The sequence below is a fragment of the Nyctibius grandis genome, chromosome 28 (assembly GCF_013368605.1).
Source record: "Nyctibius grandis isolate bNycGra1 chromosome 28, bNycGra1.pri, whole genome shotgun sequence".
Taxonomy (NCBI): domain Eukaryota; kingdom Metazoa; phylum Chordata; class Aves; order Nyctibiiformes; family Nyctibiidae; genus Nyctibius; species Nyctibius grandis.
The window spans coordinates 2,680,031-2,697,310 of NC_090685.1; the positions used below are offsets into that span (position 1 = coordinate 2,680,031).

The 17,280-nt window shown below is 50.0% G+C and overlaps 1 protein-coding gene across 1 annotated transcript in view; it reads right to left on the bottom strand.

Moving 5' to 3' along the window:
• Nucleotides 1-17,280, bottom strand: part of TOX2 (TOX high mobility group box family member 2) — a 153,987-nt gene that overhangs the window by 18,588 nt on the left and 118,119 nt on the right. The window contains exons 4-5 of the mRNA XM_068419755.1: nt 6,101-6,340; nt 759-986 (exon numbers count right to left, since the gene is read on the bottom strand). Of these exons, the coding sequence (XP_068275856.1) occupies nt 759-986; nt 6,101-6,340 (468 nt within the window). The remainder of the gene's footprint in view (nt 1-758; nt 987-6,100; nt 6,341-17,280) is intronic.

Consider the following 17,280-nt stretch of genomic DNA (forward strand, 5'->3'; position numbering starts at 1 on the left):
AATTACAGGCTTTTGTAACTGACTCGGCATCAAAATAACAGTTAAAGCAGGACCTAGAAGTCTCCATGTGAAGCAGAGTGAAAGTGGTTGATAGCTTTGGGGCAGGAAGGTTTCCTCTGCAAGGCCACTTCAGACATCTCCTTCCTAACCTTTTAAAGCCTTAACGTTCGATTTGTGGCCAGCAATGTAGAGAGTTAATAGTTTTCAGCCCGTTTGCCATCCCTCCTTGCAAGTAAATAAGCAAATACAAACCCATCTCCCATCTAAGGCTGTAAAAACCCCAGGTCAGGGAAAGGCCACTGATGTTTTTCCAAAGTATGATCTTATCAAGAATAATTAGTTGTCATAGAAATTTTCTCTTCCCCATGTAACAACAGAGATTTTTCCAAAAAAAAGGGGCAGAGGCAAAGCAAACTTAGTGCATCCTCCTGCAGCCCCATCCCTGCCCTGCCTGCGACACGGGTCAGACCTCAGGGCATGCGGGTGGCAAAGACCTGTGTGCAGGACACCCAAGGAGGTGTCCAAGGGCCAGGTCACATCACCACCGCGCCGGCTCGGGGCTGGGAGCACAGCACACAGATCACTCAGCGTGCACTTTGGCCCCGCTCCTGAAAACAGCCTCCACTTCTGTGCAGCCTGTTTAAGCCCCTGGCCACGCTCCCAACGTGCTTGGGGAGACTCTGACGCTCTGTACCATGGAAAAACACATTTCAACAGGTGAAAAGGGAAAAAAAAGAAGGAAGACATCAGTAACTCACTTGTTTTTGTTCTTCTCCCAAACTGTCCCACATTGACGCAACAATTTTTGACACATCTCCGAAGGTAGCGTTGGGGTTTTGCCCTTTGATGGCTGCTTGCGTGTCTCTGAAAAATAGGGCGTAGGCTGACACGGGCTTCTGGGGCTCATTGGGATCCTTCTTTTTCTTCTTCTTTTGGCTTTTGGGCTTTTTGCCCAGGTCTGTTGATGGTCTTTTCTCTCCAGTCACCTGCAAAACCAAGAGATGAACCTTACAGTCAGATGGGAGTAGTCCGATATGAGATAATGGGCACAACCTGAAACACGGGAAGTTCCATCTGAATATGAGGAAAAACTTCTTTACTTTGAGGGTGCCAGAGCCCTGGCACAGGCTGCCCAGGGAGGGTGGGGAGTCTCCTTCTCTGGAGATATTCAAACCCGCCTGGACACGACTGTGCAACGTGCTCTGGGTGACCCTGCTTTGGCAGGGGGTTGGGCTGGATGATCTCCAGAGGTCCCTTCCAACCCCCACCAGGCTGGGATTTTGTGGCTCTGTGAGTCCCTGCTACAGCTTGATAGCAAAGGGGATGAAAGAGGCGATGGGCAGAGGAGGGCTCCCAGCACGGCGAGGAGGGCAGCAGCCCTGGGGATCTCTTTGGCCCCCAGAAACCTCTAGGATCATTACACAAACTGCTGGTGGGTACCTGAGCCTGGCTTGGGTGCCTCCTCACAGCCCAGCTCACAGCTTGGGTTCACCCCTTGCTGCTCCAGTGGTCCCTGCTCCAAAGCTGGGGCTTTCCAGACACTCATCCTCAGTCATCCCCCTTCCTCCTCCTCCTCCTCCCTGGCATCACAAGCTCACTCACTCCTTGATCCTCTTCTGGGACCTCTCCAAACGCCTTGCTTCCCAGCCACATCCCTTTAGCAGGCCCTGATTTTTTCCAAACTCGCCTTCCACATGGTTTCTCATTTCCAGCCCAGTAATCCCCCCTTTGCAAGCTGCTTCTGACCTTCCTCACCCCTGCGTGTGCCGGCGGCTCAGCCTCCCCGCTCCCTCGGCAGGAGGGTCTTGAGCACCGACCAAGCAGCACCAGCATCACGTTAACCATCACGCTGGGGCCACCTGAAGTTTGTTTCACCCTGCTAACAGGTATGTACTCTTATCCAGGAAAAAATATCCAGGAATTAAACTATTTTAATCTTATGTATTAAATGCTTTGCATGCACCGCTCGCTCTTTACAACCAGTCTGGGTGCAGCCGGATGACTTGGTCTGCCTGCATCCACGCTCGGTGCCCTGTGGGTGGCTGAACCAAGGGGAGCAGGACACAAGCAACAGTAGTTGGACTTTGTGGCTGCTCAGCATGAGCCACTGCCACCAGGCAGTAATACAAGGCTGGGAATGGGGATGCTTCCAGTGAAGGCAGCACTGGAGATCTATGAGATCCTACAACTGAGCCTCCGCTGGGATGCCCTGGGCAGTGTGTTGAGTATATGGGACCGCGCAAGCCTCTGTGTGATGGTGTGCGAAGGAAAAGACCCCTGGAAAGCACTTGGACGTACATCAAAGCTCTCAACGCATTAACTGTGGCCAGTGAAAGCTCGCACCACAGGGAAGCACCATTATCCTTAATTTATAGCAGAGGAAAAACTAAATGCACCAGAGGTTAAACATGGTAGAGAATAAAACCGTTTGCTGCCAGGTCGCTGCTGCAGTCTGGCTCTCCGCATCCTCGAGGGTGCCGGCACCTCTGCATGGGCTAATTACGGTACTTAGAAAGTTGCCCAGCCTGTCACTTAGAGGTCTAAAAAAAATTAAAAAAAAAAATCGACACAGGTCCAAACACCAAGTCGTTGGGAAAACTCTGCCTTCCCATCAGCGCTGGGAGCAAAGCCTTTTCTCCTGATGGATTCCATCTCTTGCTCCTGCTTTCTGTATGTATGGGACCACAGGATTATGGCTTTACAATATAAAGAGATATGAAGTCACAAAAGTTGTGCCAGGGGAGGTTTCGACTGGATATCAGGAACAATTTATTCAGTGAAAAGGTTGTCAAGCCTTGGAACAGGCTGTCCAGGGCAGCGGTGGAGTCACCATCCCTGGAGGGATTTAAAAGATGAGTAGCTGTGGTGCTGAGGGACATGGTTTAGTGGTGGACTTGTCAGTGCTGGGTTAACAGTTGGACTCGATGATCTTAAAGGTCTTTTCCAACCAAAACAATTCTGTGATTCTATGATTTGCTGATTTGATTGTGTGCTCAGAAACGCAGGGATTTAAGAGGCTTCGCTTCAGCTGGCACAGGCCAGGCACGGGGAGGAAAGGGCAGCAGCACTCCTGTTCTCTGCTCAGCAGCTCTTGACTGGTCATTAAGTTCAGTACCAGCGCAGTGACATTTGTCAAACAGACCATTAGTGAATGAGCAGAGAGACCAAAAAAAAAAATTGCATTTAATTTAAAATTGCCCAATTGGGCTTGAATGGGAGGCCCGGAGGTGAAAGGCCAGCTTATTAGGAGAAAAAAAAATGCATGACAGGGCTTCAGCCCATTAGCAAGTGAGATGGTGTTTTAACTAACTGCAATCCCGCCTGACTCACATAAGTGCCGCGGGGGGACCTGCCCTCCTCACGGCCGCTGGCCAAGCGAAGGAGCTGGGAACAGGCGCAGTGCAACCACCGCCATGACGAGGGTTTTACAGTCAGTCCTGCTTAGGCAGCACCAAAGAGCACACGGTATTTATGGGAAACAGATGCTGCCTACAAGGCTGCCTGGAGCTGTCAGTTCCCAGCGGGGAGCAGTGCAGTTCAGGACTTTGCCTGGTTTTCCTGGGGTTTACCAGGTGTGACGGAGCATGGGACGAGACAACAGCCCAGCCCTGGGCTGCAGAAGGTGCTTGAACAACCTAAGCCATGTTCATGGCTAAAGGCAAACCCTGGTGAGCCAGCACCTCGCTGTCCCAGAGCAACCTCATCCCCCAAGGGGTAAAGCCATGGTCAAAGCGACCGTGAAGGCTCATGCAGCAGGATGAAGTGCACGGCCACCAGCCCCTGCATGGACCTGCTCTGGAGAGGCAGCAGAAGGTATGTTTAACACCAGATGTGGACTGGGGCGATTCACTGGCGACAGATGTGAAACCATTAACTGGTGGCTTGGTGCCTTTTTAGGTGTTGAATCCATGAAGAGCAGGAACCTCATGGACACCATGATTTCAATAACTACGGAGGGAGATTGCTAATCCAACTGGAATCTGGGCTGTAACTACCTCTCCCTCCCATGCACGTGTACGTCCCCCCAAAGCAATGAAGCAGGTAAATGCATCAATGAGGCTGGGAGACCTCCTAAAATCATAAGCTCCCTGGCTCAGAGGACCTGGACCCGCTGGACCTGAACTACCTGCTGGCATCAGATCCATTTCTTTAACGTGTGACCTTCTTGTTCACAAGATTAATTACTGCTTGTTAGATGTTGCTTTGATGACTTGTTGCAGAAAGGCCCTTAATGGCCATACGAAAAATGACCGATAGGTGAATACAGCAGCTGTGTAGACAGAGAAAGCAAACAGAAACCTGCAGGTCACAATGCAGTCCTGCGGCTTTCTTTACCTTACTGTCTCCTTCCTCCACCAAATACATCACTCCTGTTCCACCTGTCTTGCTGGGCAGTTTACAGGGCAGAAAAATGAGGGGCCACGCCTTTAGGATTAGGAAAAATCACCATCTCTGGATGTGTTTAAGAAAAGACTGGACATGGCACTTAGTGCCATGGTCTAGTTGACATGGTGGTGTCAGAGCAATGGTTGGACTCGATGATCCCAGAGGGCTCTTCCAACCTGATTGATTGATTGATTGAAAATTCAAATCTCTGCAAGTTGTCATAATTTGGACAGCTCCAAATTCTTCCTACCCCCACAGGCATCACTGGCTCAACAAGAAGAGAAAACCCAACCCCAAAGCCATGTCCTCCCCGGTGACTCCTGTGACCCCAGATGGCCGGGAGGAAAGCTGGGTGATGCTGGGAGAGGCAGAGAGAGAGAACCTGGTGTGTAACTAAGGTGAAACTCATTTTCCACTGACATGAAAGATTGCAGCTCCCAGGTAATTACCTGGAGCTGTCTGACATGGGCTCTGGGAGGTGGCAGACTGTGGGGTCCAGCAGCACAACCCATCCCACAGCGTCTCCCAAACGTGGAATCACAGAGTCTGAGAAACTCCATCTATCTTCGATCACATGTATCCCTTCTCTTTACAGTTTTATTCCACTGAAGCTGTTGTCCCATCCACGTGTGCACTCTGCTTTGAAAAGTCCTGATCCTGAAAGTGAAAGCTGCCAATGGATGAAAAACTATAGGATTGATGGGAATACATTTGCCTGGATTTCCATGGAAAGGGAAAGGTTTTTGCTCAGTCCTAGCATCTTCCTAGTTTCCCAGTCTCTGCACTGTTTGCTGCTCTGGCCATACATTCAAATCCTGTCACAATCATCTGTTTTTGCGGGACAGGGTTAACAATACCAGTGCTTCTGGTGTCATCCTTGGATCAGCACCTTCCAGGAGAAGGTTTTCCATGAAAGGCTTTAATCAAAGTCCCCCGGGGAGCCCAGGGATTGACCTGCAGGCACGGAGACCCACAGGGTGTTGAGGCAGCAACCCTGCGATTGCTGCAATTTGCCCCCAGTAAATACCAGACGGCAGTCACGGAGCACAGCACATGCTGTGTGCTTTGCTGGTGCATTTCCTGAAAGATAGGCAACAACCAAGATGTCCCCAAAACCCTAGGAAATCCTTGGGTTTCTTGATGCCATGCTCAGAAGCAGTTGTGTTGGCTGTAGAGGCAGACTCTGTGTCACTAAGACACTGCTGACTACCTAAAACACTGCCTGGGTGAACTAAAAGGCAGAAGACTCTTCCTCTTTTAATTTCTGGTTTTTTTTCCTTAGCGAGTCATGTCCGGTGAGCTCAATTAAATCCCACCCTGCGTTATTTTCCTTCTCTGCTTCAGTCTCCTCTACCTTCCACTAGAAATCTAATTTTGCACCCAAGCATTTGCAGAACCTTGGCCCTCAACCTGCTTTGCTCATCGAAACCCTCATCAGAGGAAACTCTGCAGCTTGATGGACCTGGTCAACTGTGGAGAGAAAAGCCCAGCCCTCATTGCACAACCCAAGCATGTGTCCTAGCCTGCCATGCTGTACCTCACCCTAGGTTGGAAACAATCTCCCCATCCTTGGGACAGTCTCCTACTACATATTCATATTTTTTTTAAAAAAGACCAAAAGTCTATGCTCTTATTTAGCACAATTGATCCCTCACTGAAAAACATCATCGTCCGTTTTCTCGCTGTCTGTTAAAGCAGGCGCGACTGCACGTACCTTATAATGTGACTCTGTCTCCTCTTCCTGAGTAGAACTGGAGGGAGATGGTGTAGCAGACTTACTTCCCGGGGGCGATGGGGACCCGTGGGTAACACCGCTCCGCATCCCCATCTGAGAAATCAGCTGCGACTGGCTGAGGGCGCTCATGGGGCCGGCTAACATCGCGGGGCGATTGATCAGGGGCACTTGACGGCTGGACTCATAGGACGTGGCGTCCGAGTGGACCATCTCCTGGATCTGAGTTAGGGAGAATATCACTTTGTAATTAAAAAAGGTATTTATTTATTTATTTATCATACTGTCAAATCACCTTACGATGAATTCAATGAATCAAGCGATTTAAAATGATTCTACACAGCCAGTAAAGTCTTCCTTGTGCCCCCTTCCAAACAAGCCAAGAGCAAGAAACGAGCACCGTGCACCTGGGGCTCTGCTCCTGCCATCACCCTGCCCACAGGGACTACAGAGAGCTGCTAAATTGAGTTTGTACGTATGTCTGTGTGTCCAGGCGGTGCCCCTGCCTGCCTCAGGGACCAGCCAGGTCTGGTACCTACCAGGGGTCTGAAAGAAAAGTTCAGAAATGAGTAATTTTTGGCCAAATGACTGGGAGAAGCAGGGGCGTTGCAACGTCCCAGGCATTTCTGGGCCCAAGCCTTGCTGGTGCACACATGAGGCCATCGCTGAGCACCGGCACATGTTGTGCCAGGGTATTTGGGGGCCATGGCTGAGAGTCCAGCCCTGGTACATCAGCAATGCAGCGTGAGAGGCCATAGATCCCAAACATGCTCTTTCTGAGCAATACTTGGTGTTGACATCTAGTAACTGCACAGATGAAAACATATCTGCTTGTCTGAGTTTATGAAGGTACCACAACCAACCCTTCTGCATCACCTGTATGGCTGTTGGGTCGCTGGTGCTACTGGGGTCAAGACTAGAAGCAGTAAGCACAAAAGCAGTCGTCGGAAGCCCCAGGTCCCCAATCCCACCACACCGGTCTGCCCAAAGCTGTGACACTACCATCAAGCCAGAGGTTTGTAGTTCCCCAAGTCCCAGAGGCAGCGAGCACCACGGCATGCCCCGAGACAGACCCCAGCACATGGGGGCAAGCTCTGCTGGTGGCCACCACCTTGCTACAACTCCTCCAGGAGACGACTCTTTCGATTTTAAATATTGGAATCACTTCCGATTCCACTCGAAATGAATGTAGCAGAAAGAAAAAAAGTCCAGACAAGGGCAAAGAAAATTACGGGCTGTCTGTTAAGATGTCCCAGCGAGGGAAGGGACCAGAAGCAATGCGTGTGTGTGTGCACGCGTAGGAGATGAGAGAGGTGGTTACGTGACAGAGTTGTCCCCCAAAATAAAGAGTTTCCTAACACACCTATTTATCTGTTCTCATTACACGAGAGCAAGGGGACATCTGATGGGACTGAAAGGCGACTAATCACACCTGGCTGCAGGGACGCACGGACACAGCACAGGCCACCGTCACAAGCGCTGCCTCCTGAGGCTGCTGAGCCCGACAGCCTTGAAAGGTTCGAAAGAAAAATGAAACATATATATATGGCTAATAAGAAATGTCGAATGCTACATTAGACAAAATAAAAATATCTTGTGAAGCGTATATCCCCCCGTGTCATGGCATAAACCAAAGTTCAAGTAGTTGGGTCAACCCCCTGTGCTGGCCAAGGGGGTAACATGAGATGAGATGGGGACAAACCCGGCCGCATTGTAGGTGCACAGAAGATTTGGGGCTGCCCTGCTCTCTGCTGAGCCAAGACCCCATTTCCAGTTTGCATCATTTTCCCTGAAAACCCCGTTTTCACCCCAGGATCCACTCCTGCCCTGCCACCCCCCAGCAGCAGGGCTCAGCCCCACCGCAGCCAAGCTGCCGCACAGCCTCATCCAGCCACGGAGGAAGGGGTTGGGAGGGAGAGCAAACCCTGCCTGAAACGTTTTCCAGACTTTTTTCCCTTTTATATTAATCTGATTAATGTTAACATGAGTTTAAAGACCCAGGCTTTATTTATTAACAATCTTCATTTCTGACTAGCCCGCTGAGGTGCAATCTCTCGTCACCAGGGGAGGCTTGCCAACTCCATTAGCAGCACATATAGAATGAAACCCAGGGAAGACCTGCAAGGGCTTGGTAGGCTTCAGAGGAAATAAATCCAAATGCAAAACCAGATTTACTCCTGCAGGTCAGGAATCAAGAGCTTTACACAACACCCTGAGAGGATGTTCTGCTCTCTTTCGGATTCTCCATCAGTAGAGGAGAGTGTGTCAGGGGAACACTCCTACGTCTGTCCTTTTTCTGTATCAATTATGAAGTGCAGGGATTTAACTCGCAGGAAGAAAATAAGGTCTTGCATTTCAACAGCATGAGGAGTCTGACTGAGGCTGACTTAGAGACCAGGCTGAATTGCTGTCCCTGGCTTTGGTGGTTGCAAGGAAACACCAGCTCACAGAGGCAGCAGGGTTGGCTTTGCCCCGTCACGGAGCTGAGAAAACTTGCTGCTACTTGAACTGGAGTACTGTGTCCAGCTCTGGGGCACCCAATGTCAGAAGGACATGGACCTGTTGGACCGAGTCCAGAGGAGGCCACAAAAATGCTCAGAGGGCTGGAGCACCTCTGCTATGGAGACAGGCTGAGGGAGTTGGGGCTGTTCAGCCCGGAGAAGAGAAGGCTCCGGGGAGACCTTCTAGCACCTTCCAGTGCCTGAAGGGGCTACAGGAAAGCTGGAGAGGGGCTTTTTACAAGGGCATGGAGTGAGAGGACAAGGGGGAACGGTTTTAAACTGAAAGAGGGGAGATTGAGATGAGATATGAGGAAGAAATTCTTTGCTGTGAGGGTGGTGAGACACTGGCCCAGGTTGCCCAGAGAAGTTGTGGCTGCCCCCTCCCTGGCAGTGTTCAAGGCCAGGTTGGATGGGGCTTGGAGCAACCTGGTCCAGTGGAAGGTGTCCCTGCCCGTGGCAGGGGGGGTGGAACTAGATGGTCTTTAAGGTCCCTTCCAACGCAAACCAGTCTGTGATTCTGTGAACTAGGGCAAGTTTTATGTGCCCTTAAAACCTGCCTTATTGGAGAGGTCTGCCCTCTCCTTGCCATGTGCTGCTGCATGGGAAATCCTGGCCAAAAAGACATCGAGGATGCTGCAGCCAAGCAAGATGGGGATGGACAATGGGCTTGGGCAGCACAAGGAGCATCAGAGAGGCAATTTTTGCATTTTCAATTGAATTTGCAAACGTTGTGGGAATGGCCAGGGGTGAGACAGGCAGCAATGGGAGCCTGCAAGGTGGGGAGACAGGTCAGCACCCATCTGCTGCACGAGAGGTAAGCTCCTTCCCAAATTCCAGTGAAAAAGGTACATTTGTCTTGGATTTTGTCAGATTAATTCAGAACTTTCATGTTGGGGAAGATCTGCCAGCTGCTAAGGAAAAGAATAATTTAATGTACTTATTTTAAATTTAAATGAAGAAAAAGTTTAGAAGATGGGCGTTTTAGAAATGGGGAAGACTATGAAACATGGCTTAAAAATTTTTAAAATCAAAAATAGCTCATTCACATTTGCAGCCATGGCAGTCTCTTGGGTAAATACTGTATTAAGATAATATTTTTTAAACTTTTATTATGTGGCCAATAGGCCACAACGGCTCTGTTTATCCATTAAATATGTAATCACACACTTTTTCTTTACAGTGCATGTTATTTATGCAGCAGAGCAGAACAAGTCCAGGAGTGCAATTATGTATACGGGACACGTGCTGCAAATGCTTATGAAAATTTGGAGGAAAAAACAGAAACCTGAGCCCTGGCTCCCAGAATCCAGGCAGAAGCCTCCTCCTGACAGCAACCCAACCACAGCCCTCTCTTAAAAAGTGGAGACACTGGCATTTTTCCTGGGACATCCCCTCTCCCAAGGATATCTTAGCCCAGAGGTCTCTTCCCAAGCAGCTGCCTATTTCTTTACATCATCAAAAATTTTGTGTTTTTACTTAAAACCTTTGCTGATTATTGCTGGCTCTGACCCCCTCCCTCCCTCTCCCACGTCTCCATCTCCTCCCACCCTGGTGAGGAGGTTTTGCAGAAGGACATGTGTGACTCCGCTCTTCACGTGCAACCCTGCTGACCGCTGTCTGGAGGGGCAGGATCTGGCCCCATCATTTGCCACTCTCTAAATTTCTCTCCACTTCCCTTTTTTTTTTTTTTTTTTTTACAAAAAATACAGTTTTGGAACAACATGCCAGGTTGCCACATCCCTGTAGCCCCTGCCCAAGGCTCCTGATGTCCTCAGGAGTGGAGAGGGCGAGCGGTGGAAAAGTCAGTTGTGTTCTCCAGATGTAAAATATTTGGGGTGAAAATGAGGGCGAGAAGCTTGTGTGCAGCCCCAGTGCTTCTGCCAGGGGCCTTTGGGTGACAATGACCTTCGCTCAAGCTGAGAAAGGGGTTAGACCTGCTTTCCGCTGCGAGACTCTGCAGACACTGAGCTAGTTCAGGGACCTTAGGCGTGGACCCAAAGCAGATCATATCCCCCCCAAGAAAGACCCAAGGAAAGAGAGACCCAGGAGCGTGATTCAGAGATGCTCCCCTGCAGCAAACAGCCTAATTAGGCAAGTAAATGATGAATGAAATTGCAATGAGGCAAACCAAAGTGAAAGAAGGTAACGAAGGCAACGTTCCCCCTACGAAAGCAAACAACCTCTCCTCCTGCGGCACACCGGGATGCAACCCCTACCGCGGGCTCCCTGCGGCTGCACCCGCGCCTTTCCCCTCCACAAAGCATTCAGCATCCCCACAGAGCCCGACACGTGATTAGCTCCATCACCAGGAGGAGCGGCTCCGAGAGCGAGGTCAGATCCCATCTCCATCACGGGTGCTCAGCACAAGAAGCTCGCCACGAGGTGCTGCGAAAGGCTCGGGACGCGTTTGCAGCCTCCGCTGGAAAGATGTTTTGCATCTCAGAGGACACATGAGTGAGATGTGATGTAGTCATAGCTAAAGTAATTAAGTGCATCTTACTTAGCAGATTCCCAAAGGCTGCGCTAACTCAGAGACAGCTTCTTTTTTTTCCACAATATTTCAATTTTTTAAAGGAATATGCATATCAGGCCTATAAATGCTCCAGCTAATCCTAAGAAGGAGAGGAAAACAGGCTGACAAATGGCACATGTGCTGCACTCCTTGTTTCTGGGTAGAAGGGTAACCCAGTGTGAGTGACAAAGCACCGCGAGGAAGAGCCTGGCTGGGGACCTGGGTGCTCTGCAAGCAAAGATAACGTTTTGAAACCTATCAAGATGAGCTTCAAGTTAATTGCCCCCCAAAATTCACATGTAAAAGGCAGCTCTTTCCAGCAATAAGGGCTACAGCCCTAGCTAGCAGACCTGGGGCTCTGGTCACAGGCTCAGGCAGTGCTGCCATTGAATGTCCTCTCCTGCAAAATCCTAATTCCTAACCACAGCCTTGAGGCAAATCCCAACCCCGAAACCACCTTCTGGCTTCGCTTTACACAGGATTTTTCTCCTCCTCCTCCCGCTTTCCTTGGTCTCGGCCACACCTTGAAGATATCACTGTGTTTTGGTGGCAAAAGTACCAGTTCAGAGGTTCTGCATTATTCCCCCACGGCGTGTTTTGCCCTTCCTGCATATGTGGCTGGGCTGCGATCCATGCTGAAGCGCTCGCAGATGTTACTGAGCAGGAAAGGAAGAAATCTGGCTGGAGCTTGTCGTACGGCGTTGGGTGACCCCGCTGCACTGCAGCCCTGAGCTAAAGCAGAGTCGTGTAAAGTGGGACGTGTAAAAGATGATGGCCAAGCGGGAGGAGGCAGATGGGGCAGCCCCAGCCCAGGGGCATCGCCCTGTGTGTTGTGGAGACAAGCACATGGGGACCACCAGGCTTCCCTGTGGAGAAGGCTTGGGGATACTGGTGGATGAAAAGCTGGACATGAGCCAGCAATGTGCGCTCGCAGCCCAGAAAGCCAACCGTGTCCTGGGCTGCATCCCCAGCAGCATGGCCAGCAGGGCGAGGGAGGGGATTCTGCCCCTCTGCTCCGCTCTCGGGAGACCCCCCCTGCAGTGCTGCGTCCAGCTCTGAAGTCCTCTCTACCAGACGGACATGGACCTGTTGGAGTGGGTCCAGAGGAGGGCCACAAAAATCATCAGAGGGCTGGAACACCTCTCCTATGAAGAAAGGCTGAGAGAGTTGGCGTTGTTTAGCCTGGAGAAGAGAAGGCTCCAGGGAGACCTTCTTGCTGACTTTCAGTACTTAAAGGGGGCTTATAAGAAAGATGGGGACAAACGTTTTAGTAGGGCCTGTAGCAAGGGGTAATGGTTTTAAACTGAAAGAGGGTAGACTCAGACTAGATATAAGGAAGAAATTTTTTATGGTGAGGGTGGTGAAACACTGGCACAGGTTGCCCAGAGAGGTGGTGGATGCCTCATCCCTGGAAACATTCAAGATCAGGTTGCACGGGGCTCTGAGCAACCTGGTCTAGTTGAAGATGTCCCTGCTCATTGCAAGGAGGGGTGGACTAGATGACCTTTAAAGGTCCCTTCCAACCCAAAGCATTGCATGATCCTATGACTGCCACCCTCCCCGGGGCGAGTCCACATGGCTGGTTTGAGCAGCGCTGCCGGAGCCTTCCCTGGCTGGGGTCCTCCTCCCTGGGCAAGAGGAGCAGCTATCCCAGGGGCAGCCACGAGGCTCATCCATCGGCAGCACAGCTTACCTCCCCTTAGGTTTGTTCCTGAGAACAAGCCATTACAATCACAATCAACCAGGGAGAGAAATTATCTGCTGAACAGCTTTGAAGCAAAGTTTTCCCAGCAGGCTTTTTCCGTATTGAGGTTTAAATGCAAACGCATCACCACAGCTGAAATGCTTAAAGATGATTTACTTAAAAAAGTGAGAGAGCAGGAGAGAGAGAAGCTGATAAGAAAATATATCCCCAATTACCACCCCTCCTCTTCCCGATTTGTAACTGCTCCTAATAAACTTTCATGGTCTATGTAAAATGCTTTAGTGCAGTGACAAATTTCTGCTGGAATTTGAGATGTCTTGTTCAGAGTAATAGCTATCTCACACAGGTGCCCAGCTGCTATTGTAAAATCAGTAAGCATTTAATTGAAACAAATGACTATAATAATAGTACATTATCCCTGCAGGCTCATAGCCATAACAGTTTTAATTATTGAGTTAAGAGTCAAGCTAATTTATCCTTTAAAGTAACAGACACATCTTTGGTTCCACCGATCATCCTATTACGAACACGAGGGGAACAGTAGGAAAGGATTTAAAAAAGGAAGCGATTTATTTTTGTAGAGGCGGAGGGCATTTGTCACACGGCAGAGGCTTTTGATATGCAGTGGGGTTCCCAGGCACGGCTGTCACTCCCTGGGACAAGCCTCCCTCCCAGACGCTCCTGGTCTCCAGAGGGACCGAGCATCCCCCTGCCAGCTCCCAGGGACCTGCAGCCCCCATCACGCTGCCGTGGGGTGGCTTTGCTGGCAGCAGCACAGGAGCCCATGGGAACTGGTGGTGCTGGCTCTGGGGGTCTGGGGACACGGAAATTTTTTGGAACTATATTGAAATTGTAGTTTTTTGTCATCAAACACAGTGAAAAAAAGGTTTTATAGACTTAGGTTTGCAAATATGATCCAAAGGAGCATCTCTGAATTCAGAGCCAGGCAGCAAAGACAAAAAATCCACATTCACGATTTAAAAGAGTATTTCTGAGGCACAGCCGTGCCCTAGGGCAGATGCGAAGGCACAGCTTCCCCAGGCCTTCGGTTTCACAAGCCTTCTTACCCTTGTCCCGGTGGCTGTGACACAGGGGATCTAAAGCATCCGTGCGAGCCCGCTGGGCACGACACGGGAACCGCAGGCGGGGGGACGGAGAGGGACAGAGAAGGGGTGGATGCAGGGGGGCAGTGGAGAAGGGCAGGAGCTGCCCAAACCCTCCCTGCCAGGCGTGGTTCAGTAGCTGCCCATGAGGATGGGTTCAGTCGCCCAGTGGGTGATCCCAGGAGCAAGCCCTACGTGCAGCCTGCAAGGCCACCCCATGCTGCCAGTCCCCAGGGCTCCGCGTGCCATCGCTTGCCAGACCGGAGGGCTCTCACCAGAGTGTCCTTCACCAAAGCACTTGCAGACCATAATCAAACCCCTCCCGCTTTGGCCAAAGACGCAGAGCGGTCCTCTGCACTCTCTCCACGTTTCCCACCCTGCTCATTCCAACAGATGCTTTTTGGACTTCTCCATCAGCCAGCACCCACCCTGAAGCATAGCTGTTCCCTGCATCTCACATCCCCTTTCCAGAGCCACCATCTCTAAGGAGGAGAGTCCTCATCTTGGAAGATTTTTTTTTGCTCCTGTAAGTGGGACAATATTGTTTCTCCAAATGCATATTCATTATTGGTGATCAGTTTACCAGGCCATGCCAAAAGCTCTGCATCTCTATCTTCTGCCACTTGCCTACTCACTGCATCATCTACAAACTTCACTGGCAGTTATTTAATACTTTCTTTGGCAAAAATATGACAAACTCTGGGAAGACAGAGTGACAAGCCGATCCCCCAGACTTGTGTAACACTGAGTTTGTATTGTTCAACTTTCTTGAAGTACTTTGTGCTTCCAAGTCAAATGTCTTGCAGATGTCTAAGCGTATTATGTTAACACTGTTACCTTTATCACCCAAACCTGTAATCTCATCAAAAAAGATATCAAGTTAGTTTGACAGGATTTGTTTTCCATCAGCCCATGTTGATTGGCATTAATTATATTACCTTCCCTTAATTCTTTATTAATTGAGGCCTGGATCTGCCACTCCATTATTTTGCTGAGGATTGATGACAGACTGACAGGTCTGTAATTACCTGGGCTGTTCTGTTTCCCTTTTTAAATATTTGCACATTAGCTCTTTTCCAGTCCTCCAGAGCTTCCCCAATATTCCAAGAATTACTAAATACCAGCAAAAGCAGTACTGAAAGCTCCTCAGGCAGTTGTTTCAAGCCATGTGCAGACAAGCTAGCTCAGCCTGGTGACTTCAAGAGGATTTGAGCAGACATATATGAGAAAAGAAAGTTTTAGGGTCTGCTTTAAATGCCACATAATTTGAAATCCTGACCTTCCTAATTAATATTGGCAGTTTCAAATGCAATTTTTTCGAGCATGAAGCCTCACCGTAAAGCCACACAGCTGACCCCAGACAAGGTTCCCAGGGCTTCTCCCAGTTCAGTTCAGTTGTATTTATCCCTGTCTCCTCAACCAGGTTTTTCTTTTTTTTGATCTGCTGCTGTTACTACATAAACTGCTCCACGTCTTTTCCATCCTTGACCACCTCTGCATGTTCCCCCCAAAGAGAAGGTCCCTGCAGCTTGCAGCCCCCGGGCGCCTGGCGGGCTGGGGAAGACTGGACCGAGAGCTGCTTTGGGAAAGCACCTGCCTGACAAGCTGAATCCAGCACTTTGGCAGGGTGAGAGCTGGTGTTACGATATCCTGCTGTTACGGGGGAAAGAATCCTCCAAACACAATTAACACTTCATCACGAAGATAAAGCACGGTATCTTCTGGGTGAGAACGGCGGTGCAAAACAGGATAGAGACTGTGCCTGGCAAACAGGAAATATTTCTCATTCACATTCTCATCGTCCCCGGTGCTGGAAGGGCACGGCCAAAAGGAACAGACCAACGCGGTACGGCATGAACTGAATCTTGTTGTTTTCCTATGATATAACCCCCCCACTGTGGTCATCTGCCAATAAGAGCATTATTGTAGACTTGAACAGCAGAGCTGTCCACGAGGGTCCCAAATCCAGTAACTCCCATCTCCGAGGAGTGCCAACGAGACAGAAGTCCTGCTTCAATGGTGTGCTTCCCTCTCTCTCTTGGGCTAGTGGAGTTATTACACAGACTGCAAAAGGTTATGGTTCTAAAGCACCTTGAGAGGTCAAAAGGCAAACCCAAGCTAGCTGGACCACCAGACCTGCCCTCCATCTCAGCATCACTGCAGACCTGCACCCCTGGGTGGGATGTTGCTTCTTAAGGAGAAGACCAAAGTATTGTAAGGCTTTGGCCCGTCCGGAGTCCCAAATCCCACCAGTTGTATGATGATGGAGAAACAACACAGCTGAGATGAGGACCTGGACTGCACATGGGATATTTTCTATAGCTGACCTCCTGCAGCCCCGCAGCCCCTCCTCGCCTGCACTGTGGAGACCCCGGGCTGACCTAGGCTTCTTTCATGCTCCCGAGCTGCCTTATCACTAATGAACACCGTCCACCAGTGTCACACAGTGTCCCTTTGACTTGAGGGAAGGATAAACCCTGCTGCTTGCATTGGAGGTGCGTAGGAGTAACTTGATGGGATGGATACTGCAGGAGAGCTGTGGAAGCAGCCAAGACTGGTGATGGGATGGCTCCCAGGCATGAGGAGCTCGGACTTCTCCCCTCCCGTAAGACACGGTTCCTCTGAGGTGGGTTCCCACCCGTCCCGCTCCCTTCACTGCAGGGTGATGTGCTGCTGTGGGGACTGGCCAGGCAGGAGGTCTAAACCATCCATCCCCAAATGATCCCTCGCTGTTTGCCAGTGCAGGGCACCATGATGTGACAAAGATACACAAACAGCTTAATTCCTCTCCACTGACTTTTTTACAGGTATTTTGGCTCAGGAGCAGCACTGAGTCTTAGAAGAAGCTGATGGAGGAAGCAAAGCAACTGGTGTGACTATTCCCATGGGGAGCAGGGGAGGGCTGGCACATGTCACTCTCCAAACTTACTCTCCTGAGGTCAGGGATGAGCAAAACGGTCCACCAAAATGCAAGCAAAATCCTGGACCATGCATGTGTCTGGAGAAGGGGCAATTGCCCCGGCCACCGGGAAGCAGCTGGGCCGCGTGTGTGCTCAGCCGGTGTTCCTGCAGCTCTCAGCTGGAGAACAGCCTGTAAATAACGTATTCAATAAACTTCCTTTTTTTTAAGTACATTATTTTACGGATAAAGAACAAGCCTGATAATTCAGTGAACATGTTTGCAAATAATCTATTCCATTAATTTCCAGCATGTTTTCTGAATACATTATTTAGCAATTTCGTAAAAACCATTTGTAGACGAAGGCAATTGACTCTCATCCAGGCATAACACCATCACGTCCCAAAAGCCGGGGCCAGAATTCCCTTGTAAGGGACAGTGG